A 26880-nucleotide genomic window follows, 5' to 3' on the forward strand; every position below is an offset into this window, starting at 1 on the left:
AGGTACGGTCACACCTGTACGTACACTGGATGATAGGAGCAGGTACGGTCACATACACCCACTGGATGATAGGAGCAGGTACGGTCACACCTGTACACGCACTGGATGATAGAAGCAGGTACGGTCACACCTGTACACACACTGGATGATAGGAGCAGGTACAGTCACACCTGTACACACAGTGGATGATAGGAGCAGGTACGGTCACATCTGTACACACACTGGATGATAGGAGCAGGTACGGTCACACTTGTACACGCACTGGATTATAGGAGCAGGCACGGTCACACCTGTACACACTGGATGATAGGAGCAGGAACGGTCACATACATGCACTGGATGATGAGAGCAGGTACGGTCACACCTGTACACGCACTGGATGATAGAAGCAGGTACGGTCACACCTGTACATACACTGGATGATAGGAGCAGGTATGGCCACACCTGTACACGCACTGGATGATAGGAGCAGGTACGGTCACACTTGTACACGCACTGGATGATAGGAGCAGGCACGGTCACACCTGTACAACTGGATGATAGGAGCAGGAACGGTCACATACATGCACTGGATGATAGGAGCAGGTACGGTCACACCTGTACACGCACTGGATGATAGGAGCAGGTACATTCACACCTACTGTAGACATACACTGGATGATAGGAGCAGGTACGTTCACATCTGTACAAACACTGGATGATAGGAGCAGGTACGTTCACATCTGTACAAACACTGGATGATAGGAGCAGGTACGTTCACATCTGTACAAACACTGCATGATAGGAGCAGGTACGGTCACACCTGTACATGCACTGGATGATAGAAGCAGGTACGGTAACACCTGTACACGCACTGGATGATAGGAGCAGGTACGGTCACACCTGTACACGCACTAGATGATAGGAGCAGGTACGGTCACACCTGTACAGGCACTGGATGGTAGGAGCAGGTACGGTCACACCTGTACAGGCACTGGATGGTAGGAGCAGGTATGGTCACACCTGTACACGCACTGGATGGTAGGAGCAGGTACGGTCACACCTGTACACACACTGGATGGTAGGAGCAGGTACAGTCACATCTGTACACACACTGGATGACAGCAGCAGGTACGGTCACACCTGTACACACACTGGATGATAGGAGCAGGTATGGTCACATCTGTACAAGCACTGGATGATAGGAGTAGGTACGGTCACACCTGTACATGCACTGGATGATAGCAGGTATGGTCACACCTGTACACACACTGGATGATAGGAGCAGGTACGGTCACACCTGTACACGCACTGGATGGTAGGAGCAGGTACGGTCACACCTGTACACGCACTGGATGATAGGAGCAGGTACGGTCACACCTGTACACGCACTGGATGGTAGGAGCAGGTACGGTCACACCTGTGCACACACTGGATGATAGGAGCAGGTACGGTCACATCTGTACACACACTGGATGATAGGAGCAGGTACGGTCACATCTGTATACACACTGGATGATAGGAGCAGGTACGGTCACACCTGTACACGCACTGGATGATAGAAGCAGGTACGGTAACACCTGTACACGCACTGGATGATAGGAGCAGGTATGGTCACACCTGTACACGCACTGGATGATAGGAGCAGGTACGGTCACACCTGTACACGCACTGGATGGTAGGAGCAGGTACGGTCACACCTGTACATACACTGGATGGTAGGAGCAGGTACGGTCACACCTGTACACACACTGGATGATAGGAGCAGGTACGGTCACATCTGTACAAGCACTGGATGATAGGAGCAGGTACGGTCACACCTGTACTCACACTGGATGATAGAAGCAGGTACGGTCACACCTGTACACGCACTGGATGATAGAAGCAGGTACGGTCACACCTGTACACACACTGGATGATAGGAGCAGGTACGGTCAGGGCCAGGCTTGGAGAGTCAGGTACAGCACTGACATGACCCCATCTATCTATTAGGTATAAAATGCTCTGCTCCTGCACTATCCATTTAATGTGTGACTGTCAGTCACTCTGGAGGTAAATAGTTGCTGTGAGCGACTACGTACATCCCTGAATCAGGACCACAATCACGTTATTTCTGTTTTCATGGCATTAACAGAACCAAGTCCTCTATGTAAAGTCTGTACAAGACTCCTCTAAGCTTTCCCAGAGCTTGTCAGATTCATTCATAAGGTTATCAGAACTTGTTACCATGCACTGCCGCTAAATTAAGCGAAGACTCTCTCCTCCCAGCTATAAACTCTCTGCACACGTTATATCTGCCCCACCTGCAGTGCAACATGGTGTTACCAAGGTGCAAAATACCCCATTTATTTGGATTTGCTCCTAAATAAATCAGCCCCTCTCTGTGTTCCTACTTTTTATGACATTTCAATTCCGATCCAGAGGGGGATAATGTCCCTATCTCCCTGCATGGCTTTTCCACATGAGGAGAGAGGAGAACGCCTGCAGGATCTGAGGGAACGTTGGGCTTTCTCCAGGAGAGCGGGAGCACAATAGGGCGAAGGGGGATTGTTACAAGGAAACCCTTTTCACTTTCTATTCAATGCATTGGGGAGATTAAAACTTTCATTTGGGATTTTGCTGTATTCATGGAACTGGGCGATGAATAGGCCCCACCGAGGTGGCGTGGTCGTGTATTCTGTGCCGCATTCTCTGACACAGGTTGTTTAGCACTTGAAAGAGGTAAAAGGGGAGAACGTGGGGTCCTGACAGCTGATCGTGGCCTCTCGGTCTCAGCGCTTGATGGGGATTTGCTAATGAACTGTAACGTCCCATCAGGTGGGCAGGAGTTTGATGCCCCTCAGCAGGAAGGGGCAGAGAGCAGCCGTTACACCTTTGTTTAGGTGGAACAGATGGGAAATTTGTGGGGGGGCGGGGGGGGGGGGGGGTTTCAGTGAAAGTGACCTGGGATATCACTTCTTCCATCAAATCCTGGCAGTGACAGATGGAAAGTAACAGGTAATACTGGGAATGCAAAGGCCATAAACAGTGACTATTGCTATGGTGTATAGTGTACTTGGGTGCCACTGCCCACCTTACCCCATACTGTACCTGTGCCTCTCCCAGTTTCAAATCCATGGCATGCCCACTTCGTTCTACATCTGGAGCAGCAACTTAATTCCATACCTGTGCCACATCCAATAGCTGTGCCATGACACCTGTGCTTCCTACCTGTGCCACACCCTGCTTCCTATCTGTTTTATGTCCTCAGTATTCCATACCTGTGCCACACCCTGTTTCCTACCTGTGCTATGCCCTCAGTATTCCATACCTGTGCCACACCCTGCTTCCCATCTGAGTTATACTCTCAGTATTCCATACCTGTGCCACACCCTGCTTCCCATCTGTGCTATGCCCTCAGTAGTCCATACCTGTGCCACACCCTGCTTCCCATCTGTTCTATGCCCTCAGTACTTTATACCTGTGCCACACCCTGCTTCCCATCTGTGCTATGCCCTCAGTATTCCATACCTGTGCCACACCCTGCTTCCTACCTGTGCTATGCCCACAGTATTCCATACCTGTGCCACACCCTGCTTCCTACCTGTGCTATGCCCACAGTATTCCATACCTGTGCTGCACCCTGCTTCCTACCTGTGCTATGCCCTCAGTATTCCATACCTGTGCCGCACCATGCTTCACACATGTGCCATGCCTACTTTATTGTATATATGTACTGCACATTACACATGTTCTTTGCCCACTTTATTCCATACTTGTGTCGAATGCCCAACTACACACCTGTGCTATACCTATTCTATTCCACACCTGTGCCACACCCAACATTGCACCATTACCATGCCCACCGTAATCCACATAACTGTAAACTCGGAGTTCTTCCCATGAATGCCACACAGCAATTTTTCCAAGCTGTGCTACACCCTGCATATCTGTACAACACCCTATATATCTGTGCAACACCCTACATATCTGTACACAACACCCTACATATCTGTACAACACCCTGCATATCTGTACAACACCCTGCATATCTGTACAACACCCTCCATATCTGTACACAACATCCTGCATATCTGTACAACACCCTGCATATCTGTACAACACCCTACATATCTGTACAACACCCTGCATATCTGTACACAACACCCTACATATCTGTACAACACCCTGCATATCTGTACAACACCCTCCATATCTGTACACAACATCCTGCATATCTGTACAACACCCTGCATATCTGTACAACACCCTACATATCTGTACAACACCCTGTACAACACCCTGCATATCTGTACAACACCCTGTACAACACCCTCCATATCTGTGCAACACCCTGCATATCTGTGCAACACCCTACAGATCTGTACAACACCCTGCATATCTGTACAACACCCTACATATCTGTGCAACACCCTGTATATCTGTACAACACCCTGCATATCTATCTGTACAACACCCTCCATATCTGTGCAACACCCTGCATATCTGTACAACACCCTACATATCTGTACAATACCCTGCATATCTGTACACAACACCCTACATATCTGTACAACACCCTGCATATCTGTACACAACATCCTGCATATCTGTACAACACCCTGCATATCTGTACAACACCCTGCATATCTGTACAACACCCTGCATATCTGTACAACACCCTCCATATCTGTACACAACATCCTGCACATCTGTACAACACCCTGCATATCTGTACAACAGCCTGTACAACACCCTGCATATCTGTACAACACCCTACATATCTGTACACAACATCCTGCACATCTGTACAACACCCTGCATATCTGTACAACACCCTGCATATCTGTACAACACCCTGTACAACACCCTGCATATCTGTGCAACACCCTACATATCTGAACAACACCCTGCATATCTGTACAACACCCTGCATATCTGTACAACACCCTACATATCTGTGCAACACCCTGTATATCTGTACAACACCCTACATATCTGTACAACACCCTATATATCTGTACAACACCCTGCATATCTGTACAACACCCTACATATCTGTGCAACACCCTGTATATCTGTACAACACCCTACATATCTGTACAACACCCTACATATCTGTACAACACCCTGCATATCTGTACACAACATCCTGCATATCTGTACACAACATCCTGCATATCTGTACAACACCCTACGTATCTGTACAACACCCTGCATATCTGTACAACACCCTATATATCTGTGCAACACCCTACAGATCTGTACAACACCCTGCATATCTGTACAACACCCTGTACAGCACCCTCCATATCTGTGCAACACCCTACATATCTGTACAACACCCTGCATATCTGTACAACACCCTACATATCTGTACAACACCCTATATATCTGTGCAACACCCTACAGATCTGTACAACACCCTGCATATCTGTGCAACACCCTGCATATCTGTACAACACCCTGCATATCTGTACAACACCCTACATATCTGTACAACACCCTGCATATCTGTACAACACCCTAAATATCTGTACACAACACCCTGCATATCTATCTGTACAACACCCTGCATATCTGTACAACACCCTGCATATCTGTACAACACCCTGCATATCTGTACAACACCCTACATATCTATCTGTACAACACCCTACATATCTTTGCAAAACCCTACATATCTGTACAACACCCTGCATATCTATCTGTACAACACCCTGCATATCTATCTGAACAACACCCTGCATATCTGTACAACACCCTGCATATCTGTACAACACCCTACATATCTGTGCAACACCCTGCATATCTGTGCAACACCCTGCATATCTGTACAACACCCTGCATATCTATCTGTACAACACCCTACATATCTGTACAACACCCTGCATATCTGTACAACACCCTAAATATCTGTACACAACACCCTGCATATCTATCTGTACAACACCCTGCATATCTGTACAACACCCTGCATATCTGTACAACACCCTACATATCTATCTGTACAACACCCTGCATATCTATCTGTACAACACCCTGCATATCTGTGCAACACCCTGCATGTCTTTGCAACATCCTACATATCTGTGCAAAACCCTGCATATCTGTACACAACACCCTGCATATCTATCTGAACAACACCCTGCATATCTGTACAACACCCTGCATATCTGTGCAACACCCTGCATATCTGTACACAACACCCTGCATATCTGTACAACACCCTACATATCTATCTGTACAACACCCTACATATCTTTGCAAAACCCTACATATCTGTACAACACCCTGCATATCTATCTGTACAACACCCTGCATATCTATCTGAACAACACCCTGCATATCTGTACAACACCCTGCATATCTGTACAACACCCTGCATATCTGTGCAACACCCTGCATATCTGTGCAACACCCTGCATATCTGTGCAACACCCTGCATATCTGTGCAACACCCTGCATATCTGTGCAACACCCTGCATATCTGTACACAACACCCTGCATATCTGTGCAACACCCTGCATATCTGTACAACACCCTGCATATCTGTACACAACACCCTGCATATCTGTATACAACACCCTGCATATCTATCTGTACAACACCCTGCATATCTATCTGTACAACACCCTGCATATCTGTGCAACACCCTGCATGTCTTTGCAACATCCTACATATCTGTGCAAAACCCTGCATATCTGTACACAACACCCTGCATATCTATCTGAACAACACCCTGCATATCTGTACAACACCCTGCATATCTGTACAACACCCTGCATATCTGTGCAACACCCTGCATATCTGTACACAACACCCTGCATATCTGTGCAACACCCTGCATATCTGTACAACACCCTGCATATCTGTACACAACACCCTGCATATCTGTACACAACACCCTGCATATCTATCTGTACAACACCCTGCATATCTGTGCAACACCCTGCATGTCTTTGCAACACCCTGCATATCTGTACACAACACCCTGCATATCTATCTGTACAACACGCTGCATATCAGTATTCCATACCCATGCCACACCCTGCTTCCTACCTGTGCTATGCCCACAGTATTCCATACCTGTGCCGCACCATGCTTCACACATGTGCCATGCCTACTTTATTGTATATATGTACTGCACATTACACCTGTTCTTTGCCCACTTTATTCCATACTTGTGTTGAATGCACAACTACACACCTGTGCTATGCCTATTCTATTCCACACCTGTGCCACACCCAACATTGCACCATTACCATGCCCACCGTAATCCACATAACTGTAAACTTGGATTTCTTCCCATGAATGCCACACAGCAATTTTTCCAACCTGTGCTACACCCTGCATATCTGTACAACACCCTATATATCTGTACAACACCCTATATATCTGTACAACACCCTACATATCTGTACAACACCCTGCATATCTGTACAATACCCTGCATATCTGTACACAACACCCTACATATCTGTACAACACCCTACATATCTGTACAACACCCTGCATATCTGTACAACACCCTGCATATCTGTACAACACCCTGCATATCTGTACAACACCCTGCATATCTGTACAACACACTGCATATCTGTACAACACCCTGCATATCTGTACAACACCCTGTATATCTGTACAACACACTGTATATCTGTACAACACCCTACATATCTGTACAACACCCTACATATCTGTACAACACCCTGCATATCTGTACAACACCCTACATATCTGTACAACACCCTGCATATCTGTACAACACCCTGCATATCTGTACAACACACTGCATATCTGTACAACACCCTGCATATCTGTACAACACCCTGTATATCTGTACAACATACTGCATATCTGTACAACACCCTACATATCTGTACAACACCCTGTATATCTGTACAACACCCTACATATCTGTACAACACCCTGTATATCTGTACAACACCCTACATATCTGTACAACACCCTGCATATCTGTACAACACCCTGCATATCTATCTGTACAACACCCTGTATATCTGTACAACACCCTGCATATCTGTACAACATCCTGCATATCTATCTGTACAACACCCTACATATCTGTACAACACCCTGCATATCTGTACAACACCCTGTATACCTATATAACACCCACCTCATTATAAACTGGTGTCACACCCTGGGGGAACAGAGGGCCTGATTCAGAGCTGGGCTTTTTTTTTTTGGAGCGCAGTTATAGCAAGCGGCCATGATGATAGTCGCGATGGTCAAGTCCATTGCGACCATCGGGCTTGCGACGAGACCCTTGTGGTTGGGTCTCGTTCATCGCAAGCCCCAGAGAGCTTTCGGCTCTTACAGAGCCGGAAGCTCTCCACTGACATCACTTGTGATGTCAGTGGGGCCGCCCCCAAATGTCAGGCGTTCTCATGGGAACGCCTCAGTTTGGGCAGCAACCCCCCGGCCCGCCCACCAAAGGGGGCGAGCTGTCACTCAACATCAACAGCTCGCCTCCTTTGTTGTGAGACCCGGAGCGACGGAGTGCCCGTCGCTATCTGGGTCTCACGCATGCGCACGACGGAGCCGGCTCTGTCGTGCACATGCGCTCTGGGCCACCATTGACCCGGTTGCGAGCGCTCAGCGCTTGCGACCGGATCTGAATCAGGCCCAGAGGTCCCAGCACATGAGAGCTTACAATGTAAAGAGAGTGGATAATTAGTGACATCTACCTGGAGCTGGCAGCCTCTAGTACTGGGTGAGGCAGTTAAGCTTTAACATCAGATAGTCGCAATTGAAGGTTAGCTACGTGCTATTAGAAACTGATGTTATGTAAGAGTATTAGAGTCTATGTTCCTGATTCAGCAAGGATCGCTATTCTGCTAATGCGCACGAAACGCAGTTGCTAATATCAGCGGTGATATGCAAATAATTGCATACACATTGTGATCGCAGTCTAACATAAGGAAGCCCACTTCCCCTTACTCACATCCGTATACTTTAGCAACATAGCGAAACAATCGGTAACATTGAGTACCATCGGAACCATGCGCACAGGTAAGGCAGCTCAGACCTCACTCAGGAACTGCTAACTTCAGAGCACGCTATGAGGCCTCAGGCTGAGTAGGGTATTGCAATGGCTAATTTATACATGCCCCTGCAACGCCGTTTAAACGCACTGGCACAGCTGCGTTCGCCTGACCACCCCCCCTTTACCACCCACAAATGGCACATCCTGTCAGTTACTCTGCGATGGGTCTGCGTTGCCACTGCGATCGCAGTTTTGATCGCAGCAGCTAGTCCGCGCACTGCGATGCGTACGCATGCATAGTGTAAAACAATCAGCCGATTGCGTGCATATTAGCAACTGTGATCCAAGCTGAATCGGGCCCTATGTTTGTTAAACAAATAATGAAATACCCGTATACTGCTCAATGAGCGGCCTTTGCCCATCTTTCTCCAGTGCTTCTGGCGCATGGCTATGATTGTAGGAGATCGGATCCCAGTGGAGACCATAACTGACCATAACTGACAAGGAGACTTTAATTTGGAAGAATCTCCCAGAAAGGGGATAGAATGAACTGAATGGAGATTCCACCAACCAAACGGAGGTGCCCAACAACAGAGATGTTTCAGAGTAGGAACTCAGCCAGATAAGCATCAGTTCCAGATATGTTAATGTACACATAATTTATGTGGATTACCAAGTGTTTGAAATTATTACTGCACTACAGTATAAGCGTCCGCTTGGTGTTTGTATGGTGTGTTATTTGTTTCAGGTTCTAGTCTAGCAGGGCTCTTCCAAGAGGATCGACTAATTGTGTATTGCTTTCACAATCACCCTGAAATGCTTTTTAAAAAGTAGGTGTGTGTAGTCCAACTATACAGTCCAACAATACAGCCCAACCACACAGTCCAACCATAAAGTCCAACTATACAGCCCAACCATACAGTCCATCTATACAGTCCAACCATACAGTCCAACCATACAGTCCAACCATACAGTCCAACTATACAGTCCAACCATACAGTCCAACTATACAGTCCAACTTTTGTAAAACTTTTAAAAACAAGTGCTGCAAATGAGAATATTACTCTATTTCCAATTAAGAAGTGTATTAGGTTTTATTATGCTATAGCTCCCCCATTAGGTGAAATCTCTTCTAGGCATTGTTATATTCCAGTATAACTTAAGTACTGTGCTCAAGATGGCTGCATCACCTGATACATTTGTGGGTAGGACAAATATTCCTTGGAATTTATATATATACACATATAGCTGCCTCTGGATTATGGTCATGGTTTCTTTAAAGTGCCTTGTGTCCTATGGGAGAAAAGTGATATTCTGTATAAATAAAACAAATAATATTTGACAGGTACACTTTCCAGGGAGCAAAAAAAAATGATAGGCACAATTAAACCTAAATGCACTTTGCAATTTGCTTTCTATTGAAAATTACATTTTATTATATTGTTATAATGTGAATTAGTTTTTATCTATTTCTTTAATTTTATGTGATAACCTCATATGTCACTGTAGATACTGGATAATTCACAGCAACAAAAAAAAATCCAATATCTGGAGAAATATACGTAAAGATATTTTACTATTTTAAATAAATACAAACATTAAAATGCTGCATTAAAATAAATATTTTCAACAATTTTGTGGGGAGTTTTTTTTTCTCTGCAACTTTGGGGGCAATTTTAATCTGTTTACAGAAAATACAAATCAGGATGTTAAACCGTAATTTTCATTCTATAGAATTATTAATATCTATATAAAAATATGACATTTTTGAAAAGAAAACAATTTGTAAATATTACCTCAGAAATGTACTTTATAAGGACAGTTACTTAGTTAATTTCCCCTTCACCTTTTCTATGAAAAAATTAATTAACAAAATTAAAATAAAAATAAAAAACAAGCAATTAATAATCTAAAAAAAGCACCAGTCTTCCAACTTGTGAGATTGTTATGGTTGCTGTTTCATACCTCGTTATTATATTCATTTGTTAAATTGACTAAATATGTTGCAAGTAAAGCAAGCATATTTTAATTGTATTAATATTGAGAATTTGTAAAAAAAATTAAAAAATATGATAGCTCATGCACATAAGTATATTTTTCTGTGTATAAAACATGTGCATGACTATAAAAATGCATTGATTTTTAATTGTGTTTAACAATTTTAAATAGGTTTTTTTTTTTTGCTTTTAATCTTTTCTGATTAAATAACTTTCTTAAATCGTTGTTTCCCTCTGCATATGTACTCTGTATTCACAGCATTCATCTGCAATATAATTAGGTTTGTACAATGATTTAATAGCTGGGATAATGCTCAGTATGTTCAGTCCAGTCCCTGGTGATGTAAACAACACAAGCAAGTTTTTAAACTATGCCAGACTTGAAAATGTTTATTGTAAAGAAGGAAAATAGATGGAGCTTTGTGAGATCCAACTTGGCAACAGCTTGTTGAGCGTAAATCCTCCTTTGGAAGGTTTAGCTAATCTGAATAAATTCAATTTCAAAATCCTTCCTTGATCTAAGCTTGCTTAAGCTCTCACCCTGTCCTGAAGACCCTCGGGGTCACCAACATCAACAAAAGCAGTGGACAGAATCTACTGTTTCTTAAATTTGCTACCTCATTGCAAAAAATCTATAGGTTTAATGAAGGTAACAGCGAACTCCGGATACTTTCTGCAGAATGAAGTTCACTTGCCACCCAAGAGAGATATCACACTAGGCTTACTCCTCCCGTCCACCCAAGGGGTCGACGAATTGAGTTTACAGGCGGTAGTCAAAAGTGTCAGTACACATTGTTTTACAAATGATATAGGTGTATTATGAAACATTTGGCTGTCACACATTTCTGTGAAGTTACTGATGTATCTCGCAGTCTGTCCCGTTGAACTTGACTTCATGAATGAATTTAAGAGATTAGGTGACATACTTGCAAAAAATACTTAACAGATTTTGCTGGGTGATCTATTGATGTTTCAGCTCTGTGCTGTACAGTAGCTCATATTGCCTTCCTTACATTGCCAGCGACTGTGGTGTGCAACGGCTTGGGTTACGATAAACTTATGTCGGGCTCCTAACAGAGATAGGTCCAGTCTTGTAAACTGATCATTGCAAGTCGTCATTCTTGCCAACCAACGTTGAGTGCACCCACACTTAATAATAATGATGATAATAATAATAATTATAATAATAATATTACTTATCTGATAAAGGGTGTGGGGTGTATGTATGGGGTGTGGTGATACATATATGAGATGTGTGGGATGTATATACAGGGTGCAGGATGTGTATATATAGGGTGTGGGATGTGGATAGGGGCAACATGATACGCCACCCATTTCTCCTCACTCTGGGAACATTTCTTTCCATTCCATATGCACCTTACCTATATGATGGTTTCTCACAATGTGGAATCTTTGAAGAATGTATCCTCCCTTGGATGACGGCGTCTTCAGTCGGTATTCACTATTCATGTAGGTCACATTGTCCGGAAGATGCCTGTTTGTATAGGAATGTTAACAAGGTCATCAACAGCAGTTCAACCAAACGCATTCCCCCGTGTAACCTCCTGCTCCTTGTGTCTCTCAGCCACACCATTATCTCCCCCCTGCATCTCAGACACACCATCATCTCCCCCCTGCATTTCTCAGCCACACCATCATCTCCCCCTGTGTCTCTCAGCCACACCATCATCTCTCCCCTGCATCTCTCAGCCACACCATCATCTCTCCCCTGCATCTCTCAGCCACACCATCATCTCCCTCCTGCATCTCTCAGCCACACCATCATCTCTCCCCTGCATCTCTCAGCCACACTATCATCTCCCCCTGCATCTCTCAGCAACACTACCATTTCCCCCTGCATCTCTCAGCCACACTATCATCTCCCCCTGCATCTCTCAGCAACACTACCATTTCCCCCTGCATCTCTCAGCCACACCATCATCTCTCCCCTGCATCTCTCAGCCACACTATCACAGTAGTATATATGCCTGGATTACACCAGGAGAGTAGTATATGTACCTGGGTTACACCAGGAGAGAGCAGTAGCATATGTGCCTGGGTTACACCAGGAGAGAGCAGTAGCGTATGTGCCTGGGTTACACCAGGAGAGAGCAGTAGCGTATGTGCCTGGGTTACACCAGGAGAGGGCAGTAGTGTATGTGCCTGGGTTACACCAGGAGAGGGCAGTAGTGTATGTGCCTGGGTTACACCAGGAGAGAACAGTAGTATATATGTGCCTGGGTTACACCAGGAGAGAACAGTAGTATATATGTGCCTGGGTTACACCAGGAGAGAGCAGTAGTATATGTGCCTGGGTTACACCAGGAGAGAACAGTAGTATATGTGCCTGGGTTACACCAGGAGAGAACAGTAGTATATGTGCCTGGGTTACACCAGGAGAGAACAGTAGTATATGTGACAACTGCTGGAGATCCTGACCTCTCCCCTCCCCCCTCCTCCCTTGGCGGCGTCATGTCTCCGTTTTGGGAAACCTAGGCCATCACCTCTCTCCCCATCAACAAATGGCAGCAGACTGTCAATAATTGACAGTCTGCTGCCAGTCTGCGTGTACACATGCAGGACCCATATTGTGCAGTATATGTCAGGCGTCTGCGCAGATTCCCGAATACCGGGAAGCTGTGTTAAGCACTGCTGTATAAGGTCCAGAGAATGTTTGATTAGTGAAAATTCAGTGCTTTACTGGACATCTATGTTTTGGGGACGGACTGATCAGTAATCTTACAGTCTCTAAGTGCCGCCTCATGTTGTGGTGAATATTGTGTGTACAATACCCTAAGAAGGCACCGGCATCTTTTTTGGGGTGTTACTATGGTGGCAGAGAATATGCTGGTAAAGATATTGTTCCAGTTGTTGGAATAGTAGATGATCTCAGAAGTTTTGAACAGAGTAGATTGAAGTATGGGCTCAGTTTTGGATTTTCAAGGCTCTACTGTTGTTGATGTTGTTAACTCAGTTATAATTGTAGATACTACTTTTTATGTTGTTTCATCTCTTTGTAACCTAGTTGATTTTGTAGCTTAAAATGTAGGTGAAGTTGTGTTTCAGTCATTGTTGCAGATGTACAGTAGACACAGTTGTTGCTATAGCCTCAGTTATTGTTGCAGATGTACAGTAGACACAGTTGTTGCTATAGCCTCAGTTATTGTTGCAGATGTTCAGTAGACACAGTTGTTGCTATAGCCTCAGTTATTGTTGCAGATGTACAGTAGACACAGTTGTTGCTATAGCCTCAGTTATTGTTGCTGATGTACAGTAGACACAGTTGTTGCTATAGCCTCAGTTATTGTTGCAGATGTACAGTAGACACAGTTGTTGCTATAGCCTCAGTTATTGTTGCTGATGTACAGTAGTCAGTTATTGATATAGGCTCAGTTATTGTTGCAGATGTACAGTAGTCAGTTATTGATATAGCCTCAGTTATTGTTGCTGATGTACAGTAGACAAAGTTGTTGCTATAGCCTCAGTTATTGTTGCTGATGTACAGTAGACACAGTTGTTGCTATAGCCTCAGTTATTGTTGCTGATGTACAGTAGATACAGTTGTTGCTATAGCCTCAGTTATTGTTGCTGATGTACAGTAGACACAGTTGTTGCTATAGCCTCAGTTATTGTTGCTGATGTACAGTAGACACAGTTGTTGCTATAGCCTCAGTTATTGTTGCTGATGTACAGTAAATACAGTTGTTGCTATAGCCTCAGTTATTGTTGCTGATGTACAGTAGACAAAGTTGTTGCTATAGCCTCAGTTATTGTTGCTGATGTACAGTAGTCAGTTATTGATATAGCCTCAGTTATTGTTGCAGATGTACAGTAGTCAGTTATTGATATAGCCTCAGTTATTGTTGCAGATGTACAGTAGTCAGTTATTGATATAGCCTCAGTTATTGTTGCTGATGTACAGTAGACAAAGTTGTTGCTATAGCCTCAGTTATTGTTGCTGATGTACAGTAGACACAGTTGTTGCTATAGCCTCAGTTATTGTTGCTGATGTACAGTAGATACAGTTGTTGCTATAGCCTCAGTTATTGTTGCTGATGTACAGTAGTCAGTTATTGATATAGCCTCAGTTATTGTTGCAGATGTACAGTAGACAGTTGTTGATATAGCCTCAGTTATTGTTGCAGATGTACAGTAGACACAGTTGTTGCTATAGCCTCAGTTATTGTTGCTGATGTACAGTAGACACAGTTGTTGCTATAGCCTCAGTTATTGTTGCTGATGTACAGTAGACACAGTTGTTGCTATAGCCTCAGTTATTGTTGCTGATGTACAGTAGATACAGTTGTTGCTATAGCCTCAGTTATTGTTGCTGATGTACAGTAGACACAGTTGTTGCTATAGCCTCAGTTATTGTTGCTGATGTACAGTAGACAAAGTTGTTGCTATAGCCTCAGTTATTGTTGCTGATGTACAGTAGTCAGTTATTGCTATAGCCTCAGTTATTGTTGCAGATGTACAGTAGTCAGTTATTGATATAGCCTCAGTTATTGTTGCAGATGTACAGTAGTCAGTTATTGATATAGCCTCAGTTATTGTTGCTGATGTACAGTAGACAAAGTTGTTGCTATAGCCTCAGTTATTGTTGCTGATGTACAGTAGACACAGTTGTTGCTATAGCCTCAGTTATTGTTGCTGATGTACAGTAGATACAGTTGTTGCTATAGCCTCAGTTATTGTTGCTGATGTACAGTAGTCAGTTATTGATATAGCCTCAGTTATTGTTGCAGATGTACAGTAGACAGTTGTTGATATAGCCTCAGTTATTGTTGCAGATGTACAGTAGACACAGTTGTTGCTATAGCCTCAGTTATTGTTGCTGATGTACAGTAGACACAGTTGTTGCTATAGCCTCAGTTATTGTTGCTGATGTACAGTAGACACAGTTGTTGCTATAGCCTCAGTTATTGTTGCTGATGTACAGTAGATACAGTTGTTGCTATAGCCTCAGTTATTGTTGCTGATGTACAGTAGACACAGTTGTTGCTATAGCCTCAGTTATTGTTGCTGATGTACAGTAGATACAGTTGTTGCTATAGCCTCAGTTATTGTTGCAGATGTACAGTAGTCAGTTATTGATATAGCCTCAGTTATTGTTGCAGATGTACAGTAGACAGTTGTTGATATAGCCTCAGTTATTGTTGCAGATGTACAGTAGACACAGTTGTTGCTATAGCCTCAGTTATTGTTGCTGATGTACAGTAGACACAGTTGTTGCTATAGCCTCAGTTATTGTTGCTGATGTACAGTAGTCAGTTATTGATATAGCCTCAGTTATTGTTGCAGATGTACAGTAGACAGTTATTGCTATAGCCTCAGTTATTGTTGCTGATGTACAGTAGACACAGTTGTTGCTATAGCCTCAGTTATTGTTGCTGATGTACAGTAGACACAGTTGTTGCTATAGCCTCAGTTATTGTTGCTGATGTACAGTAGACACAGTTGTTGCTATAGCCTCAGTTATTGTTGCTGATGTACAGTAGACAAAGTTGTTGCTATAGCCTCAGTTATTGTTGCAGATGTACAGTAGACACAGTTGTTGCTATAGCCTCAGTTATTGTTGCTGATGTACAGTAGATACAGTTGTTGCTATAGCCTCAGTTATTGTTGCTGATGTACAGTAGACACAGTTGTTGCTATAGCCTCAGTTATTGTTGCAGATGTACAGTAGACACAGTTGTTGCTATAGCCTCAGTTATTGTTGCTGATGTACAGTAGACACAGTTGTTGCTATAGCCTCAGTTATTGTTGCTGATGTACAGTAGACAGTTGTTGCTATAGCCCCAGTTATTGTTGCTGATGTACAGTAGTCAGTTATTGATATAGCCTCAGTTATTGTTGCAGATGTACAGTAGTCAGTTATTGATATAGCCTCAGTTATTGTTGCTGATGTACAGTAGACAGTTGTTGCTATAGCCTCAGTTATTGTTGCTGATGTACAGTAGACACAGTTGTTGCTATAGCCTCAGTTATTGTTGCTGATGTACAGTAGACACAGTTGTTGCTATAGCCTCAGTTATTGTTGCTGATGTACAGTAGACAAAGTTGTTGCTATAGCCTCAGTTATTGTTGCTGATGTACAGTAGTCAGTTATTGATATAGCCTCAGTTATTGTTGCAGATGTACAGTAGTCAGTTATTGATATAGCCTCAGTTATTGTTGCTGATGTACAGTAGACACAGTTGTTGCTATAGCCTCAGTTATTGTTGCTGATGTACAGTAGACACAGTTGTTGCTATAGCCTCAGTTATTGTTGCAGATGTACAGTAGTCAGTTATTGATATAGCCTCAGTTATTGTTGCAGATGTACAGTAGTCAGTTATTGATATAGCCTCAGTTATTGTTGCTGATGTACAGTAGACAAAGTTGTTGCTATAGCCTCAGTTATTGTTGCTGATGTACAGTAGACACAGTTGTTGCTATAGCCTCAGTTATTGTTGCTGATGTACAGTAGTCAGTTATTGATATAGCCTCAGTTATTGTTGCAGATGTACAGTAGACAGTTGTTGATATAGCCTCAGTTATTGTTGCTGATGTACAGTAGACACAGTTGTTGCTATAGCCTCAGTTATTGTTGCTGATGTACAGTAGACACAGTTGTTGCTATAGCCTCAGTTATTGTTGCTGATGTACAGTAGACACGGTTGTTGCTATAGCCTCAGTTATTGTTGCTGATGTACAGTAGTCAGTTATTGATATAGGCTCAGTTATTGTTGCAGATGTACAGTAGACAAAGTTATTGATATAGACTTAAGCTGCCCACACACATAGTGATATTTTACTTGATTTGGCCAATTTTGACGAATCGTGATGACAAATCGTGTAAAATATGGCCAAATCATGAGGGTCCACTCACGATCACAATGCCAATGCATGTCCCCACACGTCGTACATAGCATCTTCAGATCTGCTGTGCTGTAGGGCAGATTTGCCAATCTGGGACACAATGCACTGGATGCACAACAGATCTTAAGTCATATTGGACATTTTCTACTCCAAATTGTGAGTAGGATTGCCGGGGAGCTGCCGGGGGAGAGCTCAGGGGAAATCGCACACATCGTGGGATCATTTGCAGATCACTATGTGTGTGGGCACCTTTAGTTATTGTTGCAGATGTTAAGTAGACAATTGTTGCTATAGACAAAGTCATTGTTGCATATGCACAGTAGATACAGTTATTGATATAGACTCAGTTATTGTTGCAGATGTACAGTAGACAATTATGGATATAGACTAAGTCGCTATTGCATATGTACAGTAGAAACAGTTTTATATATATACATATATATATATATATATATATATATATATACATATATATAAGCCACAATTGGACGGCACTCAGTAATCTCACAAATAGCTGCACCCGGTGCCTCCTTTCCTGATGAAAATCTGAATAAGATTGAAACGTTGAAAAGACATTGACTATTGGTTTGTTTTTGTCATACCCTGAGTGCCGCACTTCTGGAGTTTGTGATATATATATATACGCAGTTATTGTTGAAAACAGAGTAGACACAGACTGCTGCTATAGACTTAGTTATTGTTGCAGATGTACAGTAGACACAGTTATTGCTAATGACTTATGCTGGGCATACACGACAGGATAAAATGTCTGTCAGACCGACAGACATTTTATCTGGCCGGCTGCCAGACGCAGAAGTCGCCGGCATACACTGTGAGAGAAATCTCAGTGTATAGCCCGACATCTGCGCTCCGCCCCCGTGGGAGGAGACATTTCCCTGTTCCTTCCCCCTGACATCCGCGCTCCGCCCCCGTGGGAGGAGACATTTCCGTAGGAAGGAACACAGGAAATGTCTGTCTGTCGGCCGCGCTGGGCATACACTGCCCGATGCGGCCAACAGTTACAGGGTAAATTTCGCATCGGGCGGGCATGCTGGACAATCCAGCATGCCCGACCGAGCAATATTTAACCCTCGGTCGCCCCCCCCATGCTACAATTATCGCGGCGATCCACCGATATCGGGCGGATCGTCCCGATAATTGCAGCGTGTATGGCCAGCATAAGTCATTGTTGCAGATTTACAGTAGACACAGTTGTTGATATAGACTCAGTTATTGTTGATATTATTGGTTCAAATATTGTTTTTATTAGTTAGTTGTTGCTGTTGTTGACCCAGTGTTGTTATGTATTGTAGTCCCAGTTTTTGCTGATGTTGTAAATTGGGCTGTAAATTCCATAGGCTCACCTATTGTTGAATTTGTAAGTTTATTTATTGATGATGTTGTTGACTCAGGTGTATAAAATGTCTTAGGGAGCAAGTTTTAATGCACTCTCAAACATGATAAGATATCGACCAGAGATATAAAGAAACCACCATGAAAATGTAAAGTTTAAGGAAGCTACAGTTTAACGGAGTATGATATGCATCTGGTTGCATGAGAAATTGAGAATGGAACGAATTATTGCATGTTACAAAGGTGAACGCTAATCATATTGTGTAGGACAAAACTATATGGAACACCGACCAGCCTAATGTAATATATTTAGCATATTATTTTCTACCATATAAGCACCTTGTTTAGCAAATATTACAATACTAGTTTTGAAGACCTTTCACTTGCCAGGGCAGTAGGCACTAGCTTGTGCCCAGCATTGTCAGGCTTTCTTTTCCCCCTCCTCTCTTCTGCCCCTCTGCCCTCTTGCCATCTCGCTCCCCCTTCTCCTGTCTTATCCTTACCACCCCGTATCTTTCTCTACTACCCGTCTCTCATTCCCTACATGTGCCTGTGACCAGCACTGCAGCCCACTGACTTTCCACTGAGCCCAACACCGCCTGCCTGTCCCCGCAGGCCACACGCGGTCAGTGGCGCTGAGAGGGGGGGGAGCTGGTACAGTTTACCCGGGCCCGGGCTTCCAGAGGGGCCCAGCGCCGCCCCCCCCTCACTTCCTCCCTCTGCAGCAGCCGGGGAGATTGCTTGCGGCTGCTAAGTAGCAGCTACAGCAATCTCCTATGCCTGAAGGGGGGAGCGATCACACTGATCACGCCCCCCACTGGCTTTGCGCCAGGCTGAGGGGCTCACAGCGCCCCCTCCCCGGCACGCAGCACCGCTTCGCGGCGCTGCAAAACTCTTTTTTTTTTCAAGGGGGCGTGGCCACGCCTTCTGAAATTAGGCCACGCCCCCTCTTTACCGGGGCCCCGCGTGGCTCTCTACGCCCCTGCACGCGGTCCTCACCTCAGCTCTCGCTGAATAGATCACACAGCCAGGAGCAGAGCAGCCGCTATCCAGCCCTGCCCGGCTGGTGATTCACCGGCTCCCACGCACCTGCAGTTCGCCTGACAGTTACTCCGTTGGCAGCGCAGTCACAGCAGCAGTCACTAGTGCTGCTCTCCCCTCACTTCAATGAGGACGGCACCGCCCTCATTCGGCGGCGCCCCCAAGCTGCAGCGGGGGCTGCAGGGACTGTAGATACGCCGCCGCTACTGGTGTGTTCGAAGCCCCACATCACCCGCTCGTGCTGCTGAGCCAGCAACAGCCCTCAGAGCGCTCATCATCCCCGATCACAGCAGTGGCCCTCATGCCGCTCTGTCTGTCTGTGTCCTGGGCACGCTGCACTGCAGCATAGTTTGGAGAGACTCCCCCACTCCCCTCTTTCGTTTCGTCACCCCCTCAGATCCGGCACCCGGTGCACATGCACCCTTAGCCCCCCCCCCTAGTTGCGGCCCTGCTTCAGGCGAGTATTGATATCAAGGTCATCCATTATGGGTAATATGGTATTAACAACCACATTAGGTAGGTCTCCAGAGACACATTCAGGTTATGCCATAAGAGCCGCACAAATGGTAACACTTGTAACTTTGTTTTGTAAATCCCGTGCGTTACATAGCGGCCTAAGAAGACTCAGTATTTTCTTCCAGTCTCTAGTCTGACAATATTTTCAACAAAGTTGTCAACACATCACACAACATGTCAGATGGAACAGTCTTATATATCACACCAGGGACAAATGTAATTAGATGATTTGGTGTTACCTTGGGTTCCTGGTCTGCGCTGCTCACATTACTTCTACGAGGTATAAAGCTGCTGCGATGGCTGGCCAGTAAGGAACTCACTTGGTGTATGGTGGTGGTGATGATCCGTTTATCCTCAGTACTGGTGCCGCTGTGTATTTCCCAGTTGGTGAGTATAGCGCAGGCCTTTGTAAATAACAGCTTAATACTGGGCTCTTACATAGCAGGACATCCAAAGGCCACAGCAGCATTACTGATGAACATAGAAAGCACTGTCTGGGCGCGGGGATGGGTTACAGTCTCCATACGTGGACATATCAGAGATAACAAACACACCTTCTGAGTGAAGGGCACGGTGGTGTAAGACATTATAGCAGCCAGCGTGGTGAATGCAGACAGTGGAGGGGAGCACCCGCGTACCTGAATAGTAGTCACAAGCTCCGCGGTGGTGGTCTCCATGTAGTCCCTGGCTAGGTAGAACAGCACTTTGCTGGCTGTTAGCCAAATGCATTCGGTGTTACCCTGCTCTGCTTCTATAATTGTCTTTGTAATAACGGGGGTGATATTGAATAAGCCACTTATATCCATCCTAATCTCTAAGGCATGGCACAGAACATCCAAGATCATGTGCCTATTACTAATGGCCAGCTGTACCTTTGCGATGACATCATTGATCATGTTAACCCAACGCACAAGTTTTACCAATGGCATATCGGCAGCCATCTTCTTTTTCTTGTCCGTCTCAATAATGGCCGACTTCTCCATCTCCTGTGTGAGGACATCATTGATCATGTTAATCATACACACAAGGTTTTCCGGTGGCATAGTGGTAATGATCTCAGGCAAACATCTCTTTATCACCGGGGAGTAGAGGAGCATCACCTCAATGTTATCAGTGAGCTCCCCGGGGGGCGGCATGGCGGTCATTTCTTATTACTCTCACCTCCCTCATGCAGCGTCACATCAGAATCATTTTTCATTGTGTAAAAATCAAAAGCTGCAGATACCAGGGGGGAGGTGTCTAAAGGGGTAATGGTGACCATGTTATATGGTCCTTAGCAGAAGATGTTCTTCAGACTTTTTCACATCCTTACTGGATATGTCAATCCGGTCCTTATCAGAAGATGTTAATCAAAGGTCCTTATCAATAATTGTTTTCCAAAATTGCTTAACTAAAATTAGTGCAGGGCTGAGGGGCTCACAGTGCCCCCTCCGCATCGTGGAGCGTTGCATCGGGGTGTTGCAAAAAGGATTTTTCCCCCTTAAGGGGACATGGCCACGTCCCCACAATTAGGCCACACTCCCTTCTCCGGGCCTGGGCTGGCTCTCTACAGCCCTGCAGCCATGTTATACAGAGAAGCACTGCTGCTAACTTTGAACTGTGCCACAGAAATCCTGTGTAATTATTAGAGATGTGTGCGGACCCCTGTGTTTTCTTTTCAAGTGTTTTGGTTTTGGCTCTGGATTTTTTTTTTTTAATTGATAAAAACAGCTAAAATCATGTAATTTAGGCCTGTTTTTGTTCCTACAGCATTATTAACGTCAATAACATTAATCTCCAGTCATTTCCAGTTAACCTTTACCACCTAGCAGCTCACAAAATTATTTTTACCCATATTGTCCAAAAGCTGCAACGAGCTTACTGGCAGTCTTAAAAAAGAATATAGCACATCTAGGAAACATACTGGCACTGCAGTGGCAGACACGATGTCAGTTTAATATAAACTATACAATGCAATAGAATATTTTCACTAATCAAGAACTAGATTAGAGGTCCGAGGCCAATGGTAAATGGAGGTGGATAACTACTCAGTGGAGAACAGATAAAGCATTGATGGATTGATTAATTAAATAACACAGGTCTGCGATGAAAAAGCTTTTTTAACGAATTTATGTCAAACTTATAGATTTTTGGCAAAATGTGTATTTATGAATAAGTAATTTTTTTCATATTCTTTAAAGTAATAAATGTATTCTGCCTACATTTATTATAAAACATGGTCTTAAATTAATTCAGTCGGTTGTATAGAACGTTGCAATGCAGTTCTCGTCATAAAACTTCCCCCCCGCCCAATGCCAGATTAAGGTCCACATGGGTCTGGAGCTGAAATTTACAAAGGGCCTAAACCCCATACTGTCTAAAGGAACATTGTACACACACAACAACTACAACTACAAGGTGTACTGGCGAAGGTGGAACCAAATACAACAGATGCAACACAGTTTTGCCCTGTGCCAGCTCATTTTAACCCCTGCCTACCACCACATTCACACACATAGTACACACTACACACACACAGTACATATACAGTACACAACACTCATCCAGTAGCCATCATAGAACAAATTACAGTACCAGGCTTCATGCAGCAGCAGTAGCTCCTGACATTAGACAGTTAATAAAAGATGAACATTTCGGGCGTATAATGAATAATAATTTTTAGGCAATTGTCAGGGAAATACTTAATAGTTACAGAAACCTTGGCTGCAATATGAGTTTAAAGGTACAATTTTTTGAATAATTCCCATATTGAGCATTTCTCGAATACTCGGAGACTACAGTGAAGGACAGGGTGAACGGTTCCACCAAGACGTTAAAGATGTAGAAAGAAGATACCAGGGTCGTTGAGACGTCAGCATGATGGCTGACTACTGCTGGATGATACACAGAGATGACAGAAAAAGCTTATAAACGAAAAGCGACAAAACTAAGTTTGAAGACAAAAAACCCCAAGATATTAACGATTATTTAAAAAATTATGGTTTTGTTTCTATTATTGTTTTATTTTATTGTTATTTTATTATGTAATTAAGACAAAAACAGTGATATTATCTGCACTTCGTATTTCACAATAAATATGTTAAAAAACAATTACACTTCTTGTTTTTTCTTAAAAATGTATGTAACCCCCTTATAGGTAAATGTGATGTGGTATTTTTTTTAATATACTATTTTTTGATGTACACAGGAGTATAGTTAAGAATATAAAAGTATTATTAAAAAAGCTTTCAATACCTTAAATTTCACAGACCCGTGTAATTAATTAATTCACTATCTGTGAATATGTTTGAGCACTGAAAACTTGTCATTTGCAGGCATTCTGTTTAATGAGGATTTCTTGTAAGGAAATATTTCACAAACATGATTAATAATCAAAATAATATTTTTGTATTGTGTGTTTTTATTATCGATTTCATGTATTAAAATGACTTCTACATTTTATACTAAAGGAAAAATGTTTTCAAAATGAAGCTTAATTGGACCACCTTAATTGACCACTTTTAGTTGATGTTGAAGTGCTATGACTGGCAGCAGCCGCAGCACTAGTACTGGGTTGCTGCTTCTGCTCTTCTATCGACTGATTCATGATTGGTTTTATTTTTGACACCAGGACAGGAGTAAAGCCACTGAATGTACAACAAACAATAAGATAGGAAAAGAAGGGACTGTTACCTTTATCATGCAGTTTTTTTTTTACCAGCCAAGAAATATTTTTTTTACACTTGAGAATTGTTTTGGGGTGCAGATTATGGGGGGATACTACTGCAGACCTCATCGCTTACACTGGAAGGATAACTCATTATGCAAATTTGTTTGCACTAATGGCTTTGTTTTTTTAGCACAGACTACACTAGCAATTTTTTTTTTTTTTAGCACAGACTACACTAGCAATTGTTTTCATGCACTTGGAAGAACAGGTCTTTCTGAGAATTGTTTTGGGGTGTAGATAATCAGGGAGACATCACCACACACAGAACAGTAATAATATATGCTACGTCACTCGTCTGAACAAACTTATTGAGATACACATTATAATTTTAAATTCAATTAGAAAAGACTGCAGATTTTTTTTTTGTTTCAAACAGGAAAAAAAATATATATAAAAAAATGCAAAAAAAACTATAACTAGTAAAGAGGTCTTCTTGGAATGCAGCAGCATCAAACACAGTACAGTATTTTTTGGACAGATAAACAATATAGTTTACTGCAGTGAGAAAAAAAGGTGCAGGTTCACTTTAAGAAACAAAAAGCAAACAACCAACACCAACACAGACAGTAACCTGTTTGTTTGCACTGGAGTGTGTGAGTGCGCAGTGTAGAGTGTGCAGTGTGTGTGAGTGTGCTTTATGTGAGTGTGCAGTGTGTGTGTGTGCAGTGTGAGAAGAGTGTGCAGTCAGTGAGTGTACAGTGTGTGTGTGTGCTTTCTGTGAGTGTGCAGTGTGTGAGTGTGCAGTGTGTATGAGTATGCAGTGTGTGAGTGTGATTTGTGTGAGTGTGCAGTGTGTGTGTGAGTGTGCAGTGTGTGCTTTGCGAGTTTACAGTGTGAGTGTGCTTTGTGTGAGTGTGCTTTGTGTGTGCAGTGAGTGTGCAGTGTGTGAGTGTGCAGTTTGTGTGAGTTTGCTTTGTGTGAGTGTGCGAATGTACTTTTTGTGAGTGTGCAGTGTGTTAGCAATGTGTGAGTGTGCAGTGTGTGAGTGTGAAGTGTGTGCTTTGTGTGAGTGTGCAGTGTGTTTGTGAGTGTGAAGTGTGTGTGTGACTGTGCAGTGTGAGAAGAGTGTACAGTCAGTGAGTGTGCAGTGTGTGTGAGTGTACAGTGTGTGTGAGTGTGCTTTGTGTGCAGTGTGTGAGTGTGCATACTGTGCTTTGTGTGAGTGTGCAGTGTGGGTGAGTGTGCTTTGTGTGAGTGTGCAGTGTGTGCGAGTGTGCTTTATGTGAGTGTGCAGTGTGTGTGAGTGTGCGAGTGTGCATTGTGTGTGTGAAGTGTGAGTGAGTGTGCAGTGTGTGAGTGTGCAGTGTATGTGAGTGTGCTTTGTGTGAAGTATGTGTGAGTGTGCAGTATGTGTGAGTGTGCAGTGTGTGAGTGTGCAGTGAGTGTGCAGTGTGTGAGTGCAAGTGTGAGTGTGCGAGAGTGTGCAGTGTGTGTGTGCAGTGTGTGTGAGTGTGTTGTGTATGAATGTGGTGTGAGTGTGAAGTGAGTGTGCGGTGTGTGAATGTGCAGTGTGTGAGTGTACAGTGTGTGTGACAAGCACACACACACTGAGTGACAAGTGACAATCATGTCTGCACTGCACTCACACTTCCCAGACGGGAAGCAATCGGGAAGCCGACTGCCTAAATACCGGCAGCCGGCTTCCCGACTGTCATATCCCGGCAAGGGTGAAATGCCGGGCGTCTAGATGTAGACGCCCGCATTTCCCCGACGCCGGGAGACAGGCGCCCGGCATCCCGATCGTAGGGATGCCGGGCGCCACGAGCAGAGAGCCGCGGGGGGGAGGGTTAGATTTAGGGCTCCCGGGGGGGACTTAGGGTTAGGCACCCCCCCGGGAGGGTAAGGGTTAGGCTAGGGGGAGGGAGGGTTAGGCTAGGGGGAGGGAGGGTTAGGGATAGGCACCCCCGGGGGGGACTTAGGGTTAGGCACCCCCCCCTGGGGGACAGGTTTAAGCAGCGGGGAAGGGGGTGGTTAGGGTTAGGCACTTAGAGGGGGGATTAGGGTTAGGCACTTGGGGGGGGAGTTAGGGTCAGGCACCCCTAAGGAGGGTTAGGGGGGTTAGGTTAGATTAGTAGATACTCACCTATCCACGATCGGGATTTCCAGCGCTGTCGGGCTTCCGCTGCTCGGAACTCTGCTGATGTCGGCCTGCTGCTGACGGGAATCGAACCACCGGCCGCATACCCATTCCTCCCAGACACCTGCTCCTATCTCTATATCTACCTATTAAACTTTTAAACCTAAACTACGTAATTATCTCCTCCTAACCTAAAGGTACCTTGACGGCTGGCTAAAAAGTTTTTGTATATTTTAACTAGCGACCCGCCCAGGCTTCGCACGGGAGCAATTTTCAATTTACGGCGATAGTCTTTTTTAACCGGGTTCTTATAATAATGCCTTGTAGATGAGGGTTAGGTGCGGGATCCCAA

The 26880-nt window shown here is 44.0% G+C and overlaps 1 protein-coding gene across 1 annotated transcript in view; it reads right to left on the bottom strand.

Annotated features, from left to right (window-relative positions):
- Positions 1-26880, bottom strand: part of DBX1 (developing brain homeobox 1) — a 135008-nt gene that overhangs the window by 32791 nt on the left and 75337 nt on the right. Inside the window, exon 3 of the mRNA XM_088458955.1 lies at positions 12351-12463. Within this exon, the coding sequence (XP_088315081.1) occupies positions 12351-12463 (113 nt within the window). The remainder of the gene's footprint in view (positions 1-12350; positions 12464-26880) is intronic.

Source organism: Taudactylus pleione, unplaced genomic scaffold, assembly GCF_031769625.1.
Source record: "Taudactylus pleione unplaced genomic scaffold, aTauple2 ptg000875l, whole genome shotgun sequence".
In the NCBI taxonomy this organism is placed as follows: Eukaryota; Metazoa; Chordata; class Amphibia; order Anura; family Myobatrachidae; genus Taudactylus; species Taudactylus pleione.